Source organism: Bactrocera dorsalis, chromosome 2 (assembly GCF_023373825.1).
Source record: "Bactrocera dorsalis isolate Fly_Bdor chromosome 2, ASM2337382v1, whole genome shotgun sequence".
NCBI lineage: Eukaryota > Metazoa > Arthropoda > Insecta > Diptera > Tephritidae > Bactrocera > Bactrocera dorsalis.
In genome coordinates, this window is record NC_064304.1 from 72,782,596 (window position 1) to 72,810,020 (window position 27,425).

The 27,425-nt window shown below is 39.6% G+C and overlaps 3 protein-coding genes and 1 pseudogene across 4 annotated transcripts in view; all 4 read right to left on the reverse strand.

Annotated features, from left to right (window-relative positions):
• Nucleotides 1-5,497, reverse strand: part of LOC105226607 (eukaryotic translation initiation factor 4B) — a 62,017-nt gene extending 56,520 nt beyond the window's left edge. Inside the window, exon 1 of the mRNA XM_049450067.1 lies at nucleotides 5,369-5,497. Coding sequence (XP_049306024.1) covers nucleotides 5,369-5,381 — 13 coding nt within the window. The 5' untranslated portion in view covers nucleotides 5,382-5,497. The remainder of the gene's footprint in view (nucleotides 1-5,368) is intronic.
• The window catches only part of LOC125776652 (uncharacterized), a 185,105-nt gene that overhangs the window by 128,470 nt on the left and 29,210 nt on the right, over nucleotides 1-27,425 (reverse strand). The gene's annotated exons all lie outside the window — the stretch shown is intronic.
• Nucleotides 1-27,425, reverse strand: part of LOC125776690 (uncharacterized) — a 436,599-nt gene that overhangs the window by 56,389 nt on the left and 352,785 nt on the right. The window lies entirely within an intron of this gene.
• LOC125776752 (uncharacterized) lies at nucleotides 9,481-11,279 on the reverse strand (annotated as a pseudogene).

The window sequence follows — 27,425 nt, forward strand, 5'->3', positions numbered from 1 at the left end:
TAATAAAAAATATTAAAAAAATGGTTGGACAAAATAATAAGTACAACAGGTTTCTGTGGATGAAAAAATGTATTAGTTTGAGTTTTCTGTTTCCTATTTGATTTTTATTTACTTTTTTCATCAGTACCCAGTCATTATTTTCAAGTTTTTTTGAGATTCACTTTGTCATACTGGAGATAAGTTTGGGGCACTTATCAATTGGAATCTCATATTTTCAACAAAATTCCCTAAGTGATCTTTATTTTGGAACGATTGCTTCCGTCGCCCCGGGCGCAACGTCTTGGGGGCGCAAAACGATATTCGCTGTTTTTTAATATTTAGAAAAATACTTCAACAAATTTTTTTACAAAATTTACTATAAAAGATAAAGAGTTGTACACTCACAATGTAATAATCTGAATAACAATGAAAAATATTAATTTTTACTGGAACACTCTTTAGTATTTGAATTTGTCTATCTTTTGGCTTATATTTTTCTTAAAACGAGTGATAGAACTTAAAGATGCACTTTTCTAGCTTTGATCGCTGCAAAATCACATATCATATCATAGTAATTTAAAGTTGAAGCAGTTTCACATTCTATTCAGAGAATCGCAAAATTGGACAGTCTAAGTTTAATAAGATGTCTTGCAAATTTACTATCAATTTCCACAAAAACCGTATTGCGAAAATTTTGGAACTTCAGAATTTGCGTGGCTTCTAGTTCCTAAATTTTATATACTTAATATCGAAGGATGGATGGAGTCATGTGTAGAAGTTCACGCAAGTGAGGAAAGTTCTCTGATCGCCATTCACTTGGGAGTGACCAGAAACGATTCTTTCACATATGACTCAAGCAGCTCACGACTTCCGGTCTTTAACCAAGTATTCTCTGGGTAGTATAAGAACATCCGTTTGAATGAATCCCCCACTCAGGGTTGTGCGCTGGGTTTGGGACCCGCCACGTAAAAAAAACACCCCAAATGAAAAAGCGTAAACAGCCTCGGATGAGAGACCCTCCTTTTAATGACGACCATGGCAAACGAAATAAGGACTACGAATTGAGGGCATGCACCTGGAATGTCCGGTCCCTTAATTGGGAAGGTGCAGCTGCCCAGCTGGTTGATGTCCTCGTGAAAATAAAGGCTGACATCACCACCGTCCAAGAAATGCGATGGACGGGACAAAGACAGAGACGAGTAGGTCCTTGTGACATTTACTACAGTGGCCATATAAAGGAGCGCAAGTTTGGTGTTGGATTCGTGGTGGGAGAGAGACTCCGTCGCCGAGTACTATCATTCACTCCGGAGAATGGACGTCTGGCCACAATCCGCATCAAAGCGAGGTTCTTCAACATATCGCTGATTTGCGCCCACGCCCCGACGGAAGTGAAGGACGATGTGACCAAAGATGCCTTTTATGAGTGCTTGGAGCGCACTTATGAGAGATGCCCCCGCCACGATGTCAAAATCGTGCTTGACGACTTCAACGCCAGGGTGGGCAAAAAAGGTATCTTTGGCACTACGGTCGGTAAATTCAGCCTCCACCAGGAAACATCCCCAAATGAGTTGAGGCTGATCGACTTCGCCGGGGCCCGAAATATGATTATCTGTAGTACTAGATTCCAGCATAAGAAGATACATCAAGCTACCTGGCTGTCTCCGGATCGAAAAACCACCAACAAGATCGATCATGTTGTGATAGACGGAAGACACGTCTCCAGTGTGCAGCAAAAAACGCACGCCAACAAAAACAAGGAAGGTTCGACGTTGAGCAGCTGCAATCACAACACACAGCCGAGCGAGCACTCGTCAACAACTCGGTATAAAGCAACTGTGGGACGGCATTTCAAACTCCTTACGTACAGCTGCAACCGAAACCATTGGTTTTCGGAAAGTGCAAAAGAACAGATGGTACGACGAGGAGTGCCGTGTCGCAGCGGAGAGAAAACAGGCTGCCTACATCGCAACGTTACGATCGACCACAACACGTGCGGGATGGGTTAGATACCGAGAGTTGAAGAGGGAAGCGAGACGCATCTGCAGACAGAAAAAGAAAGAGGCCGAAATACGTGAGTACGAAGTGCTTGATAGGCTGGCCGACAGGGGTAATGCTCGAAAATTCTACGAAAAAATGCGGCGGCTTACAGAAGGTTTCAAGACCGGACCATACTCTTCTAGAACCCCCAAAGGTGATCTAGTGACCGATGCCCAGAGCATACTTAAATTATGGAGGGAACACTTCTCCAGCCTGCTGAATGGCAGTGAATGCACAACGCCAGGAGAAAGCGAACCCGATTCCCCAATCGATGACGATGGAGCAGACGTTTCATTACCCGACCATGAAGAAGTTTGAATAGCAATTGCCCGCCTGAAGAACAACAAAGCGGTAGGGGCCGACGGATTGCCGGCCGAGCTATTCAAACACGACGGCGAAGAACTGATAAGGAGCATGCACCAGCTTCTTTGTAAAATATGGTCGGATGAAAGCATGCCCAACGATTGGAATTTAAGTGTGCTATGCCCAATCCATAAAAAAGGAGACCCCACAATCTGCGCCAACTACCGTGGGATAAGCCTCCTCAACATCGCGTACAAGGTTCTATCGAGCGTATTGTGTGAAAGATTAAAGCCCACCGTCAACAAACTTGGACCTTATCAGTGTGGCTTCAGACCTGGTAAATCAACAACCGACCAGATATTCACCATGCGCCAAATCTTGGAAAAGACCCGTGAAAGGAGAATCGACACTCACCACCTATTCGTCGATTTCAAAGCTGCTTTCGACAGCACGAAAAGGAGCTGCCTTTATGCCGCGATGTCTGAATTTGGTATCCTCGCAAAATTAATACGGCTGTGTAAACTGACGTTGAGCAACACGAAAAGCTCCGTCAGTATCGGGAAAGACCTCTCCGAGCCGTTCGATACCAAACGAGGTTTCAGACAAAGCGACTCCCTATCGTGCGACTTTTTCAATCTGCTGCTGGAGAAAATTATTCGAGCTGCAGAACTTAATCGAGCAGGTATAATCTTTTATAAGAGTGTACAGCTGCTGGCGTATGCAGATGATATTGATATCATCGGCCTCAACACCCGCGCCGTTAGTTCTGCTTTCTCCAGACTGAATAAGGAAGCAACGCAAATGGGTCTGGCAGTGAACGAGGACAAGACGAAATATCTCCTGTCATCAAACAAACCTGGCTTCGCTTGGAATATCCAATTGGGGCCACGTAGCGAAGAGAAGAAACGACTGGCGCGCTGTTATTGACTCGGCTATAATCGCGTAAGCGGTGTCTACGCCAGTATAGAAGAAGAATATCGAAGATATTTTGTAAAAAATCACTTTTGTTCGAACCACCTCATGAAACTTATAGGTAGGTAGAAAAAGAGGGGAAATGTTTAGTATCGCGCCGGTTTAGTATCGTTTATGGAGAAAAACAGGTGGGGGCTACCCCCCTCACGCCACCTTATTGGAAAGAGGAAGGATCAAACTTTTTAATAAACCCCCTCGACCCCCAGAGCCCCTATAGACCCGTAGGGAGCCCTTTGGAAATGACCAAAAATCAATGTTTTTGCTCATTTTTCCATACAAACTGAAACTAATGCAACCCAGCCAACATTTTTGTATGGACAAGAAATCAAAATAAAGAAAAGCAAAATGTGTAGTACTGCTTTTTGCGTTGGCGGCCTTCGGCCGCGCTCTAAAAAAATAACCCTGGTCAAGCGAATACCCGGGGTGACCGATGTACTTTCGTGTAGTACTCCTATGTGCACTGGCGGCCTTCGGCCGCTCTCTAAAAAAATAACCCCGGTCGAGCGAATACCCGGGGTGACCGATGTACTTTCGTGTAGTACTCCTTTCTGCGTTGGCGGCCTTCGGCCGCGCTCTAAAAAAATAACCCTGGTCTGTCCAACACCGGGGTGTATCAGATTTTTTTCGCATAGAACTCCTTTTTGCGTGGGCGGACTTAGGCCGCGCTTCAAAAAAATATAACCCTGGTCGGTCCAACACCGGCTACGCCATCCACAGTATTTTAGCATTGAACACCTTTTCGCGTGCACTTCATACATTTAGTGCTAACTGTGTTTAATTTATTCCCTTTTGTTCGTGCTTTCTCGGCAATTTGACAGTTCAAATTAGGCAGTCAATTCGGTTTTTCGCATTATTGAACTCAATGCAGAAAAATGTGTATTTTATTTAAAGATTTACAAAGAAATTAACAATCAAAAGTAATTAGAAACATTACTAGTGGTTTTTATAATTCATAAGTAATATATGTGCGTGAAAATGTATCCATAATTGGTTTGGTACAATGCACAACAGATGAAAATGTACTAGCATATATTGAGAAATTTGCAAAAAATAGCATTTTTTAAAGTGAATTTTTGGAAAAATTTGTGAACCGATTTTTATAAAATATGTTTTAAAATAAAGTTCGATAATTTAAGCATACATGCGTGTTTAAAATTTTCAATTTGGTTCTCTCGTTTAGGTACAGTGAGCCAAAATTAACCGGCGCGATACTAAACCCAACCCAAAAAGGGAGCGGCAGAACATCCTTGGTCTCGGGCGCCCGAAGTTATAGCTACACCTCTGGAGCACGCCCAGGTGTTGGTCCGACCAGAGTTAATGCAAAAAGGAATGTAATAACACTTATTTTTAATTTGCCTACAGCCATTTTCTTCTTGTATGAATAAATGGATTTCAACGAAACATATATAAATATGAAATTTAAGGTAGGTTAGGCACTATTTAACACAAAACATATCTGTAGCATCCATTAAAATCAAAGAAACATGCGTTGAATTTTTTAACTTTAGATGCAAATGATTCAACAACCATAAGTCATTTAAGTAATCAAAAAACTGTAGACAAAAGGCACCTTTTAGTAAGAAAAAACATAACCAACCATCAACAGCAATCTGCTAATATAATGTTCAGTAAATATTTTAAATATTTATTTTTCGCCACAAACGTCAACACGATAACAGACTACTCGCATTACAACTAAATTTGTCTAACGCAAAAATTCCTATGATATAAAATCCACTCACTTAATAAATACAAATTAACTTTTGAAAATTTCTTTTTCATGAAGATGAGATAATTATACATATGTATGTATATTAAAACGCTGATCAGTGGAAGATAATAGATCTGGAAGACACATTATATTCCAATCTATACACATACGTATATATCTATATTTATCCACATCACCATGTATGAATATCAATCTCATATTTCCACATCCCATATTTCACTATACCACGATAACCTTCATGATCTAAGCAAATCCTCAGGTATAAAAAAATATTACATGTTTTATCAACACAGACACCAAAATTTTACATATCCAAATTAATATTTCAAAATGTGTTAAACTAACCTGCCGAAGCCATTACGTCGAAAACCTTTCTTGAACAATTCTTACAAACACTTTTGTAAAATTACAAGTTGCCACAGCTTTAGATGTTTAACGAGGTAACTCTACTTAGCGCGTAACAACGCATCTCGGCAAGCAGTTAAAGGTAGCTTACAATATGGGTTGTCAGCAATATTGCTATTAGAAACTACATGCTAATGTTTAGCAATTGCTGTATAAATATATATGTCAAGCAATTCATTACTGCCAATTAACTGTCATTTTGGTAGTTTGACCAGAGAATATAAAACAATGGGAAATTCCTCACAACCATGAAATTCATCCTGTCAAATGTTAACGTTGTTTGGATTTTACCAGAAGGGAATCTGTAGAATTACAGCTTTGTTAACATGATCAACCAAGGAATTTAGTAGACCAACCGAAGAATGAATATATATACGCCATGCAATTTCTAAATTTCTTATATTCTTAATTTTTTTAGTTTTGTATTTTTTATAAATTTATCTATGAGTCCAAATCAGTAGTTGGAAAATACATTGATATGCATATTTATTAGCCTACAACAACAACAACTTAACAAGCATAGGATTGACTTTTGCTGTCGGCATCTTGATGATCTGTCGAAAGTTTGTTGCGTCCGAAGTCTGGTCGGCGTACTGTTCGATGTCGTCGACATAGGCGAGGGATGACCTCTTGATGCTCCTGGGAGGCGGTTCCGCTCCAAGCAGGTGGCTACAAGGGTGATTCCTACGGAAACAACCCAGCAGGAACTGCCTGGAGAGGAGTAGATTATGACGCGGTAGAATGCGCGTCTCACTGTGGAGGTGTTCAATGGGAGACATCAAGAGGCATCTCGGCGTGGTCCGGAGTGCTGTATTCTGACAGGTCTGAAGTTTCCTCCACTGCATCCAGGCGACCATATTGGTGTTGCATACTTGAGGACCGGCCGGCCGATTGCCTTGTAAGTTGCCAGCAACGTTTCTTTGTCTTTTCCCCATGTGCTGTCGGCTAGCGACTTGAGGATTTTGTTGCGGCTCTGTACCTTGGCGATAATCGCGGTCGTATGGGGAGAGAAGGAGCATAAACTATCGAGGGTTACGCCTAAAATCTTAGGGTTTTTGACAGTCGGAATTTTGACGCCATCGACTGCAATATTTAGTTCAAGTCTATACTCCTTAGTCCAGTTTGTGAATAAGGTCGCTTTGGATTTGATGGGTGAAAGTTGGAGGTTTCGTGCAGTGAAGAAACGAGAAAGGTCGGAGAGGTAGCTGTTTACTTTCGAATACATGCCATCGATTCCGTTGCCCGACGTCAATATCGTGCAGTCATCTGCGTACGAGGTTATGGAAACTCCCTCTGGTGGTTGGGGAAGTTTCGAGATATAGAAATTAAACAGTAACGGGGAGAGGACACCACCCTGCGGAACCCCCTATATAATTCTTCTTAATTTAGATGTTTCACTTCTAAATAGTACGGATGACTGACGACCGTTCAAATAGCTCATGGTCCACCTATTTAGCCCTGGAGGGAGAGTGGTTTTTTCAATGTCCTGCAGTAGCGTTGTAAGATTGACCGTGTCAAAAGCTTTTGACAGGTCCAACGCTACGAAGATCGTTCTTTCGCAGGGTGGTTTCTGGTTGAGGCCACGAACTATCCGGGCGTTTATGACGCTAAGTGCTGTGGTGGTGCTGTGCACTTTGCGGAATCCATGCAGGTTACTGGCTAGGCTCAGGTGGTGAGTGAAGGTCGGGAGTAACAAGGCCTCAAGTGTCTTCACTACTGGGGAGAGGAGAGTTGTCGGACGATAAGATTCCCCTTTGTTGGCGGGTTTCCCAGGTTTCAGTAGTGGGACCACTCTTCCGACTGTCAACAAATCGGGTATTTGAAGAGTGGTAAGCGACAGGTTGAGGACCTTCGTGAGATATTTTAGTCCCGTCGAGCCTAGATGCTTTAACATTAGCATGTTGATTCCATCAAAGCCGATCTGGAAGATTTTGCTTTGTTGATGACACCCTGAACCTCCTTATCGCTGAAAGTAAGTGGCGCGCAGTTGTCTGGCATTTTGCGCAGCCGTCGGTTAACACATCTCTTAGCCTTGTCTACCGAAGGGTGCAGTGTAAACTGCCGGCTAAAATAGCTCGCGCACTTCTTCGGGTCCTAAGAGGTATGACCATTGAATAGAACTTCAACTCGGTCGTCATGTCTCTTCGGATTAGACAAAGCTTTGAAAGTAGCCCAAAGCTTACTCACACCGGTGGAGAGGCTGCAGGACTTTAGGTGCTCTATCCATTTCGTCCGCTTATGTTGATTTACTATACGCCGAATCTCCAAATTGACCTCCCTTATTCGGGGATCCCTGGGATCGGCATGGCGTAAGGTGTCTCGCTCGTTAGCTAGAACAGCTGCTTCGGCTGGGAAATTGGGGCGGATTTCCGCTATTCTTCCAGCCGGGATGAAGGGAGCGATAGCTGCTGCGATCACCTTGCGGAATTGACGCTCGCAATGGTAATATCGGGCGGGCTGTTACAGGTGCCCATAACTCTGGTGGGGGCTTCGTCATTCATTGTGCAGAATGTCGAGTCATCAATCTGTTCCGCAAGCTCCATCCCCCTACGATCATTTGACAGGCAGGAATGCCAAAGATCGTGGTGCGCGTTAAAGTCGCCTAGTACCATACGGTTTTCACCACGAAGTAGCGCACCTATGTTCGGGTGATATCCTGTAGGGCAACATGTAACTGGGGGGATGTATATATTAAATATTTCGAGCTCGACATCGCCTGACCGGATAGCTATGCCCTGACCTTCTAGGGTAGTATCCCTCGGGTCGATGTCTTCTTCGATTTGACGATACTGCACGGTGTTGTGCAATATGAAATCTAGGCCACCACCACTATCTCGCTCGCGATCTTTACGTATAACGTTGAAACCTGCACAACTTAGAAGATCTGAGCGGCTGTTTAACTTGGTTTCCAAACGGGGTCAGATCGCCGAAAGAACAGCCCTTGGTCGGATGAAATCCGAGTCAATTCCGGTGCGTAGAACCGGCTGTCGTGGGAATTGTGCATAGTGCTTACACAGGACATACAAATTTACATACAATGGCGAGCAAACCTGTAACACGTTAAGGACGCTTTCTCTGCAAGACGGGTAGCTGTTAGCAAATGTGTAAGCGACTTGTTATTGTTCACTTTTGCGTTCGTTAAAATATTTGTTACTTTTGTTCAGAGAGTGGGAAAAGAGTAACACATAGCTATTTAAGTTTCAATGGTTATCTCGCTCTAACCAATGGCAAATATCGCATACTGACTTGTTCTAACAGAATACACACATTTGTTAGCAAATCTCTTCACAGTATTTTACGGGTAACAAATTATTTTGTTAGCGCATAGCTTATCTATGTGTTATGGATAACAAAAAGTATTTGTTACCCGAAAATCTGTTAGTGTTATTATTGTTACGATTTTACTGCTTGCTAGTTTACTTTGCTAGGTTCGTATCTCTGGATTGACGAATAAAACCAAAAACTGTTTAATTCAATTCAACAACTCTTTATTTTACAACTCGTCTACACTATAACAGTTTACTCTTAGCACTGATTGATTACGTTGGCGCTGCCACGGCTTATATAGCCACGCACTCCTCGCTGATGCCGACGTGTCCTTCTAGAATATTGCGTCTGGAAATTATAAGAACATAATGTTATATGGCGCCAGACTCAGCAATTGTTTAAGTAGACAAGCAGACAGCCGCGGCGCCAGATGTCTACAACAAGACAAATGCTATCCCATATACCTACAGCTATTGTTCATAATAAGGGATGCATATAGCAATACAAATACAACTTAATACTACTTTTGTACCGTATTTTGGTTATCAGTTTGTTACCTTTAATATATAAGCATGTTAGCAAGAACAAGCAGTAACAAGATTATCTGTTACCCATTTGTTACTTCTAGCAAATTTAATTTTTTTAAATAAAACTCAGTTTTTTTTATTATTTCGCTTTATTTAATAATAAAATCAAAATAATCAAATATTTACTTAAACTAATAATTTGCCTATTATTATTACAGAAAAAGAATACAAATTAAGTTTATTTCAGTAAAAAAATTATAATTCTAAAAAATCAAATTTGTAAAAGTAAAATTAGAAACTTCAACTTAGAACTAATATGTACAACTTAGAACTGATATATATAACTTAAAGCTAATATGTTTAACTTATAAGTAATATTTACAACTTAAAACTAATTTATACAACTTAAAGCTAATATGTTTAACTTATAACTAATTTATACAACTTAGAACTAATATTTACAACTTAAAACTAATATATATAAGTAATAATATGAAAACTTATCTTAATTTTGCCTTAAGTTTATGCTTTTTTGCTTAAAACGATTGTGGCTTAAGGCCAGAAATCTCCGGAGCTCCCCACAGATAACGTTTTTATCCTGGTCAGGAAATATATCTAAAATGAAACGTTATAAGTTAAGGCATTCAAATATATAACAGTAAAAAAACCTACCAAAAACTAACCCTACGCGCTTTAGCCTTAGTGGTAATTCCTTCTCCTTGCGCCCCTCTAAATTGTAGTGGTACATTAAATCGTCAGAAAACATACCACGCAGTACGCCGTCAACACTGCCTTTTGCGCCCTTTGACTTCAATATTAGCCGCATCTGTAAAAATAAAAATTACAGTAAATTATATTACAATCACATAATATTTAAAAACGAAATATTTACCATATTATCCGTGCTTTCCTTTTGTCAAAGTTTGTCTTCCACGAAGCGCACGTGCTGCTCCGATGACATGGGCAGTTTCGGAGCGAGCTCCACGTAATGCTCGTCCTCCAATGCGGCTAATTGAAAGGTTCGTCTTTGCCGCTATGACGCGGCATGCGCGCAATAATTTACTCTGCGTCTGCATCTCGGCCTTTTCTGGCATCTAGAAAATTAATATATAAAAATTAGCTTTTGTTTTAAATTGGTAATGTAATACTGCGTTACCTACTTTGTTTGTTTGGGACTTTTAAATTGCAGCGAGACGGGTCTCAATGGCATCCGGCTTTTGGATTATATCTGAAAAACATAAATATATTTTTTTATGCAAATACTAATATATTTATGTGTACATTAATACATTATACCTGTATGGCCGCCAGATGATGGTGACGGTACCACAATATTTGATGGTTCTATCCAACAGATACATATGTTGATGATCCACTGCAGAGGTATGGAAATTTAGTGAATTCCCCTCTCACATCGTGGCAGTCGAGAGAATCGTCAAACTGGTGACAGAGGCATCTTCTAAAGTTATTGGCCCCCAATCTCGTGATCTTTTTATACGCTCTACACTGAAATCTAGGCAACAAGTGCCAAAGTTTAGTACAAAATCTGATTTTATCAATAAATTTGACACAGAATCAGACTAAAACAAGCCTGACATATGGTTGGTTGGTTGGGTTGGGCTTGGGAGGAACCCGAAGAGCAGCTACCTCCACGCGGTGGGTTCTGGGTGACCAATACAGGTTAGCTGAGAGCTGCAACAATTTTGACCTTGGGCTGTGGCGCGCCGCCTTTTCGCTCGTATCTCGGGAACGGTTCGTCCTACGGCCATGATCACATACCATTTCGGTAGCAAATGACGTGACAAATAACTTTTGTTTTATACATTTTGCCATGAGATGCGTATTTCAAGTGCTAGGTAGACAATTTCACGATTTTAGGCGAATTTCCGAAATTTCAAGGCCGAGGTTCGGGTTGAAGATGCAATCCGATCTCAAAACAAAAAGTTGCATTGGAATCAGGAAGTACTAAGGCAACTTTTCCGCACTATTAGAAATACCGAATCGAAAAAAGTCCGGAATCGACCCACCCTAATATGCAGCCTGGAGTAGTGCACCAATTAAAAGAAACGTCACAGCAGGTCATAAGTATACCCAAGAAATTAAAGAAATGGAAGCAGAAAAACACCGATTACGCCGAAAGTGCCAACAAACAAGATCACCATCTGACAAAAGTTGTCTTAACAAATTATGTAAAAATCTTACCAATAAGATAAAGGCATTTAAAAATATAATATAACTCTCAGCTATTATCTGAAAAGTTTATCGAACGACCATAGTAATAATTATTCACTTTGGAAGTGTACAAAAAATTTTTCTCGACCCGTAACTCAGCATCATTCAATCAGAAAAGCAGACCAGACATGGGCCAAGAGCGATATAGAGAAAGCAAATGTTTTTTCGGCATACCTTGAAGGTGTCTTCAAACCATATGACACATCCAATGCAGCAGGTAAAAATTCGCTTGCTACTATAAATCTTCAATACGTATCTATTTATTGGAAAACTGCAGAAGTGATTATGTTCAATAAACCTGGTAAGCCAGCGCATTAAATTACTTCGAATCGGCCCATATCTCTCCTGCCAATACTCTCAAAACTTTTGGAAAAACTGCTTGCTGTGCGTATTAACAACATAATTGATGAGAGGAGGTTGATACCGGCGCATCAGTTTGGCTTTAGAAAATATCACTCCACTATTGATCAAGTCCATAGAATAACTCGAGTTATTGAAAATGCCTTTGAGGAAAAACAATGTTGCTCGGCCGTTTTCCTCGACGCGTCTAAAGCCTTTGATAAAGTTTGCCATGACGGGCTCCTAAACAAAATTAAAATGGTTTTTCCAAAAATATATTACAATATTTTAAAATCATACCTTTCGGACCGATTTTTTCGAATTAAACATGGAGATATGTACTCTGATTTAAAGGAAATTAAGGCTGGTGTTCCTCAGGGTAGTGTATTAGGACCCATACTTTGCCTACTCTTTACGTGCGATCTACCACATGACGAAAATTGTATTACAGCCACATTTGCAGATGATACTGCGGTTATGTCTGCCGGTTAAACACAAACTGCATCAATTGCAAGATTGCAGGAACATTTAAACAAAATATTTGAATGGACAGCTAAATGGCGAATAAAATTAAACGAGACTAAATCATTACACATTGATTTCACATACAACAATACTCGTTCTAGATATATGCTTCTGTACTTAAATGGTGTGCCATATCATAATACTGCGAAATACCTAGGCATGACCCTGGACACAAAACTTAGATGGAGTGCACATGTCAAAAAAAAGAAGAATTAGAAATAAAATTCAGAAACATGTGTTGGCTATTGGGTAGAAACTCTGCTTTATCCACATATAACAAAATTCTAGTCTACAAGCAGGTGCTCAGACCAGTTTGGACTTATGGGATACAACTTTGGGGCTGCTCAACCCCTAGCGTGGTTGCACAAATCCAGTGATTTCCAAACAAAGTATTAAGATGCGCCGTCAATGCGCCTTGGTTTGTTCGTAGTCACGATCTTGGAATTGGGTCAGTTGCTGCATCAATCAACAAATGTGCAAAGTCTAACATGGAAAGACTTTCTTACCATGTGAACACTGACGCCAGGACTCTTGTCACTCGAAGTAAATGGAAAGAAAGGCTTAAGCGCAAAAAACCGTAACACCTTATATAGTAACCATATTCTCTGCAATTTATATGCAGAGCACCATTAATTATTTTATATTGTACAATAAGCAAACCAAATTGCTCGTTAGTTTATTTTATGTTAACTAGTTAAAACGGCATTGAAATAAAAAAAATGTCTTTATAACATACATATGTAGTGGCGTTATGTACTATAAATATAAGTATATACTCGTACATATAATAATACCCAACGATTACCCTCCTCCCGCCCAACCGACGCGAGGGGCGCAATCCGCGAACGAGCGGAATTAGCCGAGTCGTAAAAGGCAAAGCCACACTGATAAGGTCCAATCAGTTTGTTGACGGTGGGCTTTAATCTTTCACACAATACACTCGATAGAACCTTATATGCGATGTTAAGGAGGCTAATCCCACGGTAGTTGGCGCAGATTGTGGGGTCTCCTTTTTTATGGATTGGGCATAGCACACTTAAATTTCAATCGTTGGGCATGCTTTCGTCCGACCATATTTTACAAAGAAGCTGATGCATGCTCCTTATCAGTTCTTCGCCGCCGTGTTTGAATAGCTCGGCCGGCAATCCATCGGCCCCTGCCGCTTTGTTGTTCTTCAGGCGGGCAATTACTATTCGAACTTCTTCATGGTCGGGTAATGAAACGTCTGCTCCATCGTCATCGATTGGGGAATCGGGTTCGCTTTCTCCTGGCGTTGTGCGTTCACTGCCATTCAGCAGGCTGGAGAAGTGTTCCCTCCATAATTTAAGTATGCTCTGGGCATCGGTCACTAGATCACCTTTGGGGGTTCTAGAAGAGTATGGTCCGGTCTTGAAACCTTCTGTAAGCCGCCGCATCTTTTCGTAGAATTTTCGAGCATTACCCCTGTCGGCCAGCCTATCAAGCACTTCGTACTCACGTATTTCGGCCTCTTTCTTTTTCTGTCTGCAGATGCGTCTCGCTTCCCTCTTCAGCTCTCGGTATCTATCCCATCCCGCACGTGTTGTGGTCGATCGTAACGTTGCGAGGCTGCCTAGGTTTTTCTCCGCCTGGTTTTTCTCCGGCAGCCTGGTTCTTCACACGCCACTCCTCGTCATACCAGCTGTTCTTTTGCACTTTCCGAAAACCAATGGTTTCGGTTACAGCTGTACCTAAGAAGTTTGAAATGCCGTCCCACAGTTCCCTTATTCTGAGTTGTTGACAAGTGCTCTCAGAGAGCAGGAGTGCAAGCCGAGTACAAAATCATTCGGCTGTCTGTTGTGATTGCAGCTTCTCGACGTCGAACCTTCCTTGTGTTTGTTGGCGTGCGTTTTTTCTACACAGAGGCGGGTGCGAATCTTGCCTGCAACAAGATAGCGGTCCGAGTCGATGTTAGGACCTCGGAGCGCACGTACATCTAAAACACTGGAGACGTGTCTTCCGTCTATCACAACATGATCGATCTGGTTGGTTGTTTTTCGATCTGGAAACAGCCAGGTAGCTTGGTGAATCTTCTTATGCTGGAATCTAGTACTACAGATAATCATATTTCGGGCCCCGGCGAAGTCGATCAGCTTCAACCCATTTGGGGATGTTTCCTAGTGGAGGCTGAATTTACCGACCGTAGTGCCAAAGATACCTTCTTTGCCCACCCTGGCGTTAAGGTCGCGAAGCACGATTTTGACATCGTGGCGGGGGCTTTCATAAGTGCGCTCCAAGCACTCATAAAAGGCATCTTTGGTCACATCGTCCTTCTCTTCCGTCGGGGCGTGGGCGCAAATCAGCGATATGTTGAAGAACCTCGCTTTGATGTGGATTGTGGCTAGACGTTCATTCACCGCAGTGAATGATAGTATTCGGCGACGGCATCTCTCTCCCAGCACGAATCCCTCACCAAACTTACGCTCTTTTATATGACCACTGTAGTAAATGCCACAAGGACCTACTCGTCTCTTTTCTTGTCCCGTCCATCGCATTTCTTGGACGGCGGTGATGTCAGCCTTTATTTTTACGAGGACATCAACCAGCTGGGCAGCGGCAGCAGTGCATTAATGACAGAAATCGGACATAACTTGTGCTCATGCGGAACATTTTTTGGAGATTTTGGAGAGTAGTTGGAATTGAAGAATTCAGCGAATATATTAGAAATGGTGTGATTGTCACTAGACATACTAGACTTGTATTTCATAGCCGGCGGAAAATTAGAAATCCTGCGTTTGGAGTTGACGAAACCATAGAACAATTTTGGATTACGTATAATATTATATTTTACTTTTTTATATAATTATTATAACATATTTTGTTAAGTTCAGCGAATTGTCGACGCAATTTAGAATATTTTGAACAGTCAGCAACTAAACCAGTTTTTTTTTTAAGTTTAAAAGCATGAACTTTTCTATTTTTTAATTTACATAATTCTTTAGAAAACCATAAATTAGAACTAATTTTTTGAGTAACAACACACTTCGGAACATATTTTTTAAATAAGTTTAAAATAGTTTCATTAAAGTGGGAAGCACTAAATTCAATATTGCCGCACACAACGGAGAACATTGAAGCGTTATCAACATAAACTAGAAACTTAAAGCGAGTAATAATCGGAATGGTGTAATCATCAATAGATTTCCATGATATGCACGGTAAATTGAAATCTCCCAAAACAATCATGGAATCAGTATTGTTAGCCATTGAGAAAACATTATTTATTAATGAAGCATGTTCCATATATACAGATATATCCGAGTGAGGCGGTATATAAGATAAAGTTAAGTAGATATGGCCACTATTAGCGCAAATACGAATGCATTTAAATTCTATGAAGTCTGCATGCCTAACATCGACTTCTTCAGATGGGATTGAAGAATGAACAGCAAACAAGACACCACCTCCTTTTCTATTCAGCAGGTCATACCTAAAGATTTCGAATTCGCTGTTTGTTCGTGCGGGCGTAGAAATCGAATTGAGCCCACCCCGATTTGACCAATCCTTTTTGCTCGGTTGAGTGGTAAAAACGATGTATGTATGTTGTGGTATGGTGGTGTTTGGTGCGTGGTGTGATGTTGTATGTTGTGTTGTATGTATGTATGTATGATGAATGTTGTGTTGTGGGATGAATGTTGTGTGGTGGGGCGAGATACCACGAAGTCGCATAAACATCCCGGCCCTCCTAGGCGAATTAATTCCCTATAAGCCTCTGTAGCTTTTGTATGGTACTCACTACAGCGCTGAATCCCTTCGCTTTTCGCTGGTTGCGATAACTACGTTGTGGTGGTGTATGCGAGCGTGCACCTCGGGACTGCTTAGAACGATGGGCTCTTCGTCGTTGCACTTGAGTCCAATGTTGACTGTGCCAATGTTGTTTATGCCGGTGACTGGCGTGCGTTGACCGATCAGCGCGTCGAGGGAAGCGGTGAAATAATGTGTGATGCGGTCTTTGGCAGTACGGACCCGACCCGTCTGACATGCACTCCAATGTAGCGTGTGTTTCTGCCAAGCATGTCATGCAGTGGCCGTTGGCTCTAGCGATTTGTTGGCGCTGAGCGGGCGTCATCGTCTTGAAGATCGTACATCTTCAGGATATGAAGCCGATGGCATAGGCTGCATCGTGGCTGTACGTATTCCTCGAACTGCTCCTCGCCCGCTTCCCTGGCTGGTTGCACAGATGATCGGGTGGGCGGGCTTGTGTCTTGTTGCCTCCTTGGTGCGGCGATGGGTCTAGCGGATGCTGTGTTTGCAGTGATAGCCTCACCGACTGGGGATTATTGCGGATTTCTTCTACGTCCATTTCTAGTGGAATAGGAATATGTATATTAAACCTGGTTTTGCTAGTAGTATGAAGCATGCTACTCATTATATATATGGGTATATATAGATATATGTATTTATGTCTTTATATGATATTTTTATTTATATGTATTATATATTTTATATATATATGGATTTAGTTGTTTATCACTAATCGCGTTCATTAGGGTTTTGGTTTGTACGTACGGATTGTAAAACGGTGTATTTTTCATTAATTATGGCTTGATTTTATGTATGCGTTTGCGTTCGCTTGTTTTCGGTGATCGGTTCTTCGGTATTTGGAAGAAAACACAATTTTACTAGTGGTCGAGTTAGTAGGCCAGTTTGTGTTCGCACATCTACTACTCTTTTATGACCATCTCGTCCCCGATGTACCTTTTCAATGCGACCTAGTCGCCATTCGGTTGGGGGAAGGCATTCGTCCTGTATGATGACGCATTCGCCTGTACTGGGTTCCTTCTGGATCGTTTTCCATCGATATCTCTTATGGAGATCTTTAAGATAGTCCTCCTTCCATCTGTGGCTGAATTCATGATGGAGAATCTTGATTCTTTCCCATCGATTTATTAAAGTGAGTGAGTCTCCTTCTGTCTCAGGGGCGAGAAGAGGAGCTCCTCTGAGGAAGTGTCCAGATGTAAGAGCTGTGAAATCGGAGGGATCTAGCGAGAGTGGTGATATAGGTCTTGAATTTAATACGGCTTCGATACGAGTGAGTAGTGTAGTAAACTCCTCATAATTAAATTTATGATTACCAGCCGTTTTCTCTAAATGGGACTTAAAGCTTTTGACTGCTGATTCCCAAAGTCCGCCCATGTGTGGAGAACATGGAGGTATAAACTGCCAATCGATCCCTTGAGGTGCATATTTTTTTACTATTTCAGGGGAAACTTCTTTCATAAAGTTTATGAACTCTTTCTCGGTGGCTCTTTGAGCTCCGATAAAGTTTTTTCCATTGTCGCTCATAATCTTTGAGGGAAATCCGCGTCGCCCGACAAAGCGTGCAAATGCTGCGAGGAAAGCCGCAGTTGTCAGATATGAACATAGCTCGAGGTGTACTGCCTTTGTCGTAAAACATACAAAAACAGCCACATACCCTTTTCTAAATGTAGAAGATCTTAACATCGAGGCCTTTATCTGGAAAGGTCCAGTAAAATCAACCCCAGTAATAGTAAAAGGTAGAGCATAATTGCAGCGTTCAGTTGGTAAAGCTGCCATGATCTGCGTACGCATTTTATGTTTGTACAAGGTGCATTGTTTACACATAAAAATCGTTCTTTTGATTTGTGGCTTTAGTCGCGGTATATAAAATTCTTGTCGGACCATTTGCTGCATCAAGCGATGCTCACCATGTAGTGTAAGCTGGTGAAGGTATATTAAGAATAAATAAGCAAAACGGGATTTCTCAGGTATAATAATGGGATGCCGTTCGTTGTAACTGAGGCTGGAATTCGCTAATCTTCCATTTGCCCTTATTAATCCTTTAGCGTCTAGGAAATGAAGAAAATCGGTGGGAATATCATCCTCTTCTGGAGTGATATGAAAATTTTCAATTTTCCGAATTTCCGGCGGTATTATATTACGAGCGGAAGACTTTGGCCAGAATTCTTGTGATTCTGTTAGCCATGTTGGATCATTCCACCAGAGTGAAGTGCTGGTGAGGTGCAGTGGCTTGCAACTTCTTGTCCCAAGATCCGCTGGGTTATCCGCACTTGCAACATGTTGCCATTTTGCTGGGCCAACTAAGTCTAAAATTTGGGATATTCGGTTAGATACAGAGGTCTTCCAGCAATAGGGTGGTTTTTCTAACCATGCTAAAACTATTTCTGAGTCTGACCAAAGATACGTTTTGTGAACGGTTAATTTCAGATGGGTTTGAACTACGAAATTAATTTTGCTAACAGAAGAGCACCATTCAGTTCAAGCCGTGGCAGACTGGGTGTCTTCAAAGGTGCAACTTTGGCTTTGGCTACCAAAAGGTGTGCAGATATTTTGTTATCGTACTGTGTGCGTACGTAAACTGTTGCGCGTACGTTTCAGAGGCATCACAGAAACCGTGTAATTCTGTGTTAATGTTAGGGGTGAAATTTACCCATCGGGGGATACGAATTTCAGATATACTATGCAAATTGTTAGCAAATTGTACCCATTGTGTTAAACGTACAGGTTTTACCTGTTCATCCCATTCAGTGCCATCTTGCCACAATTCTTGAATGAGGATTTTTGCTTGAATCATTATTGGCGAAAGCCATCCTGCGGGGTCGAAAAGTTTTGCCACCGAGGAAAGTATTTGTCGTTTTGTAATGGCGGACATTGCAGATATTGACTCAATTGTATATGAGAATTGATCTGTTATCGCATTCCATTGAATCCCTAGGGTTTTTGTTGTACTGGCCGTTTCAAATTTAAGGAAATTTGTATCTAATAAGTCTTCCTTTTTTATGTTTTTTATTATTTCGGGACATTTTGATGTAATTTTCTTTAAGGGGAATCCCGCTGAATTTAGTGCTTTGATCACTTGAGATAATGGCTACCTGATAAAATATCATCAACATATGTTTGCGTTTGTAACACGGAAGTTGCTAAAGGTAAATTTGTTTCACACGTTTTTGCTGATTCATGCAGTGTCCTGATCGCTAAGTAGGGTGCGCAGTTGATGCCAAAGGTAACTGTTTTAAGTTTGTAGTCGCTAATTGAACTATTCATTGAATTGCGGAAGACTATGCGATGAAAATCTTGGACGTCTTCATGCACCAGAATTTGCCTATACATTTTCTCAACATCCCCGTTAAAAACGGATTTAAACATGCGCCAATTTAGTATTAGCAGCATGAGATCAGGTTGTAAGGTTGGGCCAGTATATAGTACGTCGTTGAGTGATTTACCTGAGCTTGTACAATTTGAGGCATTGAAAACCACTCGTACTTTTGTTGTGATTTTATCAGGTCGCATTACCCCGTGATGTGGCAGATAAAAAGATAAATATCTACCTTTAGATACTTTTTCATATGGCACAGCTTCTTACATATGATTGAGATCTAGATACTCGTCCATCACATTATCATATGCTGATTTGAGCTCACTTTTCCTTATCAGACTTTTTTCTAAGCTTAGAAATTGCTGGACTGCTGATATTCTAGAGTGACATAGAGCTATAGAATCTGGGAAAGTGGGTTTGAATGGGAGTCGCACAACATAACGACCATTTTCGTTTCTTGTTGTTGTGGACTTATAATAGGCTTCGCATACCTGGTCTTCTTCTGAAAGTTGAGTAGTCTGAGTTAATTCTTCTACTTCCCAGAATTTTTTGAGTTCATTATTTAAATATTCGTTTGAAATATTTTCAACTTCAGTTGTAAAAGAATTAATTTTTTCTGTGACTTGGCCTCTTAATATCCACCCAAAGATTGTATTTTGGGCTAACAATTTATTGGATATTTTTTCTATACCTTCAAGAATTATTTGAGGTATTAAGTTACTACCTAATAACAAATCGATTTGTGATGGGGTATGGCAATTGGGGTCTGCTAATTTGAGAAATGAGCATTTTTCCCATTGCTTTTTATTTACTTCACAGCTTGGAAGTAAATTTGTGAGTTGCGGTAGAACGATGGCTTGTGCATCTATTCTTATATCCGAGACTATGGTGATTGGGCAAATTTTGTTTGAATTTTGTATAATTCTTCCGCCCATTCCTGAAATTTGGAAATTTGAATTTTTGACAGGCAATTTTAGCCGATTTTGTGCTTTAAATGATATAAACGATCTTTGAGAACCTTGATCAATTAATGCTCTTAATTTGAATAATTCTCCTCTATGTTCAATAGCGATGACCGCAGTGGGTAAAAAAATTTTGCTTTCATTCTCTGAATGAAGAGCTTGAATTTTTGCTTCTTCAGAGCAGCATGGTTGTTCTTCCCTTTTTTCAGGATTTGAGATTTCGGGATTATCACTTTTGGTTGTAGTGACTAACTCGGTGGTTTTATGAAATTGATTTTGCTTCATATTTTGAAAATTTGTAATATGAAGCAATGAGTGATGTCTCCGTTGACAGTACACACAACTAAATTTGCTTTCACAGTCTTTTGTCGTGTGAGCATTCGACAGACAGTTGATGCAAAGTTTATGTTGTCTGACAAGATTGTTTCTGTCAGAAACGGATAATTTTTTAAATTTCTTGCAAGATCTTATGTTATGACCTCCCTTACAAATTTCACATAATGGTTGCCATTTATTTGTTTGGTTTAACACGAACGTGTGACTTCTATTAACGTGTCTATTGTATTGCATATTATTGCTGGCTTGAGGTTTAAACAAGTTTTTACTTGAGTCATTTTGATGACTTTTTAGATTTATAATTTTTTTGTCTATTCGCTCAGCTATCTCGTATTGAGCAGTGAGGAATTTCTTCATCTTTTGCCAGGTGGGTATTATGTTTCTTTCCACTAGAGATTGTTCCCATCGTAGCACAGCAGCATCAGGCAGTGTTTCTGCGCAAATGGTTACTATCATAGGGTCCCACGATTCTGTGGAGATATTTTGTGTTTTAAACAGTGATAAACAATTGGTCACGATCGAGTATAAGTTTTGAAATTCCTGGCTAGTTTCTTGTTGAATTTTTGGCAAATGCAATAAAGTTTTTATTGGGTTTTCTATTATAACCCTTTCATTTTCGTATCTTTCGACCAGTGCTTCCCAAACCAGCTTAAAATTTTCGTAATTTAAAGCGAATCGCTTGACGATACTGTCTGCTTCCCCTTTTGTTTTATACCTTAGATGGTATAACTTTTGTGCTTGTGAGAGTTTAGGATGGTTTATATAAACGCCAGTGAACATGTCCCGGAAAGCCTTTGATCATAACATCCATTAAAAACTTCAGTATCACAACCTGCTACTTTGAGATACATGCCTTTATCTAGGTCTTCTTTTGGTATTGTAACTTCTCTGGGAGAGGGAGTAGTGGCTCTACTTGGCCTTACTAAACTTATTTGTTCAGTTATCATTCCTTTTGTTGTCGCCGAAGCTTTTGCGTTTTCTGGGAGTTCTGCGTCGTCAGTATCTAGTACTGTACGTACGCCCAGAGAATGTTCACACTTTCTAATTTTATATTCAAAACTGATTCTGTGATGTCAGTAATAGGGGAAGCTTGAAATCTTGTACAATATCTTATAAAACTGTCACTTTCAGTGATGAATCTAGATATTGTCTGATCTTTTGATCTTTTTTGTTTTATACTCTGCTTTGAGCGTGTAGCTTCAGCAGGTGTGCCTTGTGGTTTATCTTCATCAGCCATTTTCGGAATTTCTAATGATAGAGGTGTTTTTGGCTTAACCTCTCTTGATTTGTCAGATTGCATTAATTAAATTGAATTGGAAGTTTTGAGCTTAAAAATTTTTCGTTTGAAATACTACAATTGTAAAATTGGTATTATGAAATAATATATAAAAAATTTTTTGTAAATATTCCGTTAGAAATAGAATTGTATAATTGGAGTTATTAAAAAATTTTGTAAAAAATGTTTGTCAATATTTCGTTTGAAAATATTATAAATTTAATTATAAATGAAATAGATTATAGGACTTTACGAACGCTTATTCACCGCATAAGTCGATTAATCCTTTGTTTTATATATGTATTAATACGTAATTATTTTTACTAAATATTCCCCTTTTTTTTCTTTTTACCGTGTATCAGTTAAACGTACCTGCGATATACTCGCGATTAATTTGTATATTATTTCTTAGTAAGTGTATCTTTTGAGATAAGAACGTAAAAATAAAGAAAATAATAATAACGCAAAAATTTACGTATGTATATTTTATATGCAAATAGTTATGCTTAACGTTTATGTGTTGGTTTTGCTTCCCTTATAGTTTCGCACAATTGTCACATATGTACATACATATGTATGTAATACGTATGTGCAATATAGCGAAATGTGCGGAACAATGGTACTAAATAAGTATACAATTTTTATATGTTTGTAAATATATCAACATTTAAGTATGTACGTATGTATGTATGCAAATGTTTTGTTAATCCACATACGTCCTAAATTTCGTTGACCGTAGTAATAAATATATTTAATATATTATTCCATGTATAAGGTATGTACGTATGTGTAACTTTTTATTGGTACCTTGGTAAATATTTAGAGAGAGAGAAAACGTAGGAGAGATAATGGAGCGAAATAATTGGATCACGATATACATACATACATATATGTACATACATAAATATCCACTGTTATGTTGTTGTTTTTTTTCTTCTGCCTTTGCTTATATGTTAAAGCGATCCTGCTTGTTGCTTTGTTAGCCCAAGGGGTATCACTAGAACTTGCAAGTAAGAATACTTGACTTTGAAATTTTGGTTTTTTTTTGTAGTGTGTTTGGAGACACGAAATAAGCTTGAAAGCAGGTAGTTTAACAACAATATCTTGTATGTATGTATGTACCACATGTCCATGTATATATGTATGTACGTTAATTGCGGAATAATAATAATAATATTTTCCGCGCAAAGTTTAATGACCCATAGATTTTTGTATGTATATATGAGTGCACATGTGTATGTATGTATTTTTTATACAATTGACTATATGTACTTATTTATATGGGTACATATGTATGTATTTCCACTTTTTTTTCGCCTTTGCTTATTTATTAGGCGATCCTGCTTGTTGCTTTATCAGCCCAAGGGGTATCACCAAAACTTGCAAGTAAGAATACTTGGCTTAGAAAAAAATGTTCTTTTTGAAAATTATAGTGTGCTTAGAAACACAAAATAAGTAGCCGGCAGGTACCGTAATTTTTTCATTTATTTCGGTACCTATCTACGTACATACTTACATATGTATATACCGAAGTGTCTAACTGGTTTTTCGTATAGAACAGTTGCGTTTTTTATAAGTAGCTATATGCGTATTACAGCTCAAACTGTGTATTAACATCCGTACATAAGTGCATAAATAATTCTTTTAAAAATTTAATCGGAAAGGGCTCACTTTTTCCTCCGCCAATTGTTTATGGGTAGCAATACTTATGTATGTATGTGTGTGTCTCTCTTCGTTATTTCTCTTGCTTCTTCTGGTTTTGCCTACTTGGTGTTTTTTGTTCTTGTTTGATGTCTTCCGTGTTGAGTTTTTGTTCTCTTCCCACGTTGCTTATAATCCTCAACTGCTCTGCCGTATGTTTTGGTGTTGTTTCCCCGTTTTTTGCTTATTTGGTTTTTACCGCGACCGTATTTGATATTTAGTTTTTTTTTTGTATTTGTTTTGTTTTAGTTGGTTTCGCGTCCGTTTCGTAGATTTGATCACTTAATATATGTTTAAGTACATATTTATTTATTATTATTTTCCCTTTTGTGTACTTTTATTTGTTCTATAGTATTGTTTCACCTGCACTTAGTTTTTCACTTTTCCACCACTTGGTGGGTTCTTCTAAAATCATAGGTGCCTGTCTAAGAGGCTCGAAGGACCATTTGTTCGTGCACTTAGTTTCACTGATTATGTGAGGGGAATACTTACGCTTTTTGCCTTTGATGATGTATCCCTTTTTGTTCGTCTTTAAGGATTTGCCGATTTAGGATTTGGCAATAAAAAAGTAAAATTCAACAAATTATATATTTTTTTTTGTGTCCGAGCACCACTTTCAACAAATTAAATTAATTAAATTTTAAATATGTTCACATTATTTTATATTCTGTATGTTGAGATAATTAATTTTTTACTTTTATTCACAATTTGAAATGTTTCGAATATAATTTCGTATATACATATGTAAGTATTTACACTGCTGCTAGTGCACAACCACACGCACGACAGAAAGGGTTTTTTTCAGTTTTGGATCACAAAAGAAATGAAAGCGGATCAACCGTTGATCCGAGACGTGGCTATATCTGACGGGCGTAGAAATCGAATTGAGCCCACCCCGATTTGACCAATCCTTTTTGCTCGGTTGGGTGGTAAAAACGATGTGGTATGGTGGTGTTTAGTGTGTGGTGTGATGCTGTATGTTGTGTTGTATGTATGTATGTATGATGAATGTTGTGTTGTGGGATCAATGTTGCGTTGTGGGATGGATGTTAAGTTGTGGGATGAATGTTGTGTGGTTGGGCGAGATACCACGAAGTCGCATAAACGCTGTTGAATATTTCATTATCAAAAATGTGAGGCTTTAACATTTTGATAATAAATAATTAGGGAATTATTGATAATAAGTTTTTTGTATTCCCGGGATTTCTTGGCATTTTAGTAATAACATTTATGCTCGAATTCGCGTACAAAGACCCCAGATGACCAGAAAGAGTTATCAAGTATCAATTGAAAACTGTCAGCGGATACGTCGATCTTAAACGATGAAATATCCCTGTTGTATTTGAAATTAAATTTACGGATGTCTGTATCTTCCGTTTTTAATTTCGACGAGATGTAACTTTTTATATCATCGACTGTGGTATCCGCAGCAAGTCTCGAGATAAAAATTGCCTTTTTCCGCGGTATTACAACTAAGTTTTTATTAGCTGACTTGTAGGTATTTGTAGGCGGATCTTGAGCTGTTTTCCGCTTACCGTGTTCAGTAACAGTTTTCTCATTGTCCTGAGCAGACGGAACCTTCTCTCCTTGAGGACAAGGGGATGAAAGGTTAATGAGGTGAATAGTGGGTGGAGGTATTCTTTTTAAGGAAGATAGAATGGTATCTTCATCAGACGGACGTTTATGTTTTGATGAAGGTTTTGGATTCTCATCCCGAAGATTTAGACATTGAAATGATTGAAACAGCGTTTCATAATACCTAAATTTTTCAGTCAGGGTTTCAATCTCACGACCAATCTCTTTGAAACCATTGCGCGATCGCTTAAAAACTCTAAACAATTCAATTTCAGTTGGTCTGCATTTTAAGCAAACCCAGCGCAATCCCTTACTGTGCAATGCTCCTCACTTTTGATGCCTACAAGCTACCTGAGGAAATTGATGTAGCCTGGTGAAAAATTTCAGTCCGTCCCTACTATCCCAATACCATGCGCTGCAAAACCTCTCAAAAGCTCGGACACACAATAAAAAAATGCAAAGGCCTTCCTACATGCGCCAACTGCAGTCTTCCCCTCACAATGACAGCGAATGTTCAAGAACCATGTGTGTGAATTGCTCAGGCGAACACCCTTCCTCCGCAAACACTTGTCCCCAGTTTATACAGGCTAAAGAAATTTTAAAAATAAAAACCATCGACAAATGCAGCATGCGTGAAGCAGCAACTAAATACAGATCTCAGCACTCCTCCACCTCTTCTTTTACACTCTTTTCAACAATAATTTCTCTACCTGCACAAATAACCACTCCAAACTTTCCCACTTCAGCCTCCACAACATCAAAACCTTCCGAAAACGACAAAACAAAAAATTCACCTCAAGCTTAGAAAAAAATTTCCACCTCTTCAAATAACACTTCAACTAACACTAGCTTACCAAACTCCAACAAATCTATCGCCCATTCATGGGCTTCTAGCACGAACACTTCTAGCACGACCACTCCAACAAACAACAAAACTTCAATCACCAATTCACCTTTTAATTCTACTTTGACCAAACCCTTCTCTCTCACCAATTCTCCAACAATCAACCCCACCTCAAGTAACAATTATATCTTCCCCTCGCCTAGAAATAACGACTGTGGTGGTCTAATGCTCTCCGACTCAGTACAAGCTGAGCCAAAGAGCGTTGCTGATCATAACAGTGACTTCGAAATGTAATTCATCTCTCACTGCATGTGGCTACCGGCGCTCTGCTCGCAGAGTGTCAAAAGCAGTTACATGCGTGTGTGTATGCATATATTCGTTCTCCCATAACTTTTCGTTTTACCTCCATATCATTTGCTATTCACCATGTTATCAATTTTGCAATGGAATATGAATGGTTACCTCAATAACTATCACGAAATTGAAATTCTGATTAAATACTATTCCCCATCCATCATTATTTTAACCGAAACTCACTTACCCCAAAACCAAACTGCCTACACTCCCAAAAATTACATAGGGCATTTCTACAATCTACCTCAGATCACTAGTAAAAAGCAAGGAATTGCAATATTAGTCAAAAGAAATATTCAACACAAGCTATCACCTATTCAAACAAGTTTCTCAGCACTAGCGATCGACATCAATACAACAACCAAGATAGTGGCTGTTTGCATGTACATTCCTCCCAAAGATACTTTTTCTACATCTGATATTTCACTACTTCTGAACCAATTCAGTACGCAATGCATCATTGGAGGCGACTTCAACGCCTGGAGTACTATCTGGGGATCTGATTACACAAACTCCAGAGGACAAAAAATTGAAGACGCGTTAATCTCATCCAATTTTATATCACTAAATAATGGTGCTCCCATCCACTTTTCGACTCACCACACCTTTTCTACAGTTGACATTACACTTTGTTCCTCAACTCTAGCCTCAAACTTCCAGTGGAAAGTCCTTGATTCATTGCATGGAAGCGACCACTTCCCTATCCTTACCCAAATAACCTCAGTCTGCAACCAATCCTTAGTAAAATTCACACCCAGATTTAAAACTAACCAAGCCGACTGGAAGAAATTCGGTCAAATGTGCGAAGAAATCAGTGCAGCCTATCCAATTGCTAATAACATAAACCAAGAAGCAGCTAAATCTTAATCCACAAACTAAACTAAATAGATCCAATAAAACCGTTCCTGGGTGGAGCTCCGAACTATCCACACTCCAAGTTTCCAAGCAGAACTTGTGGCACCA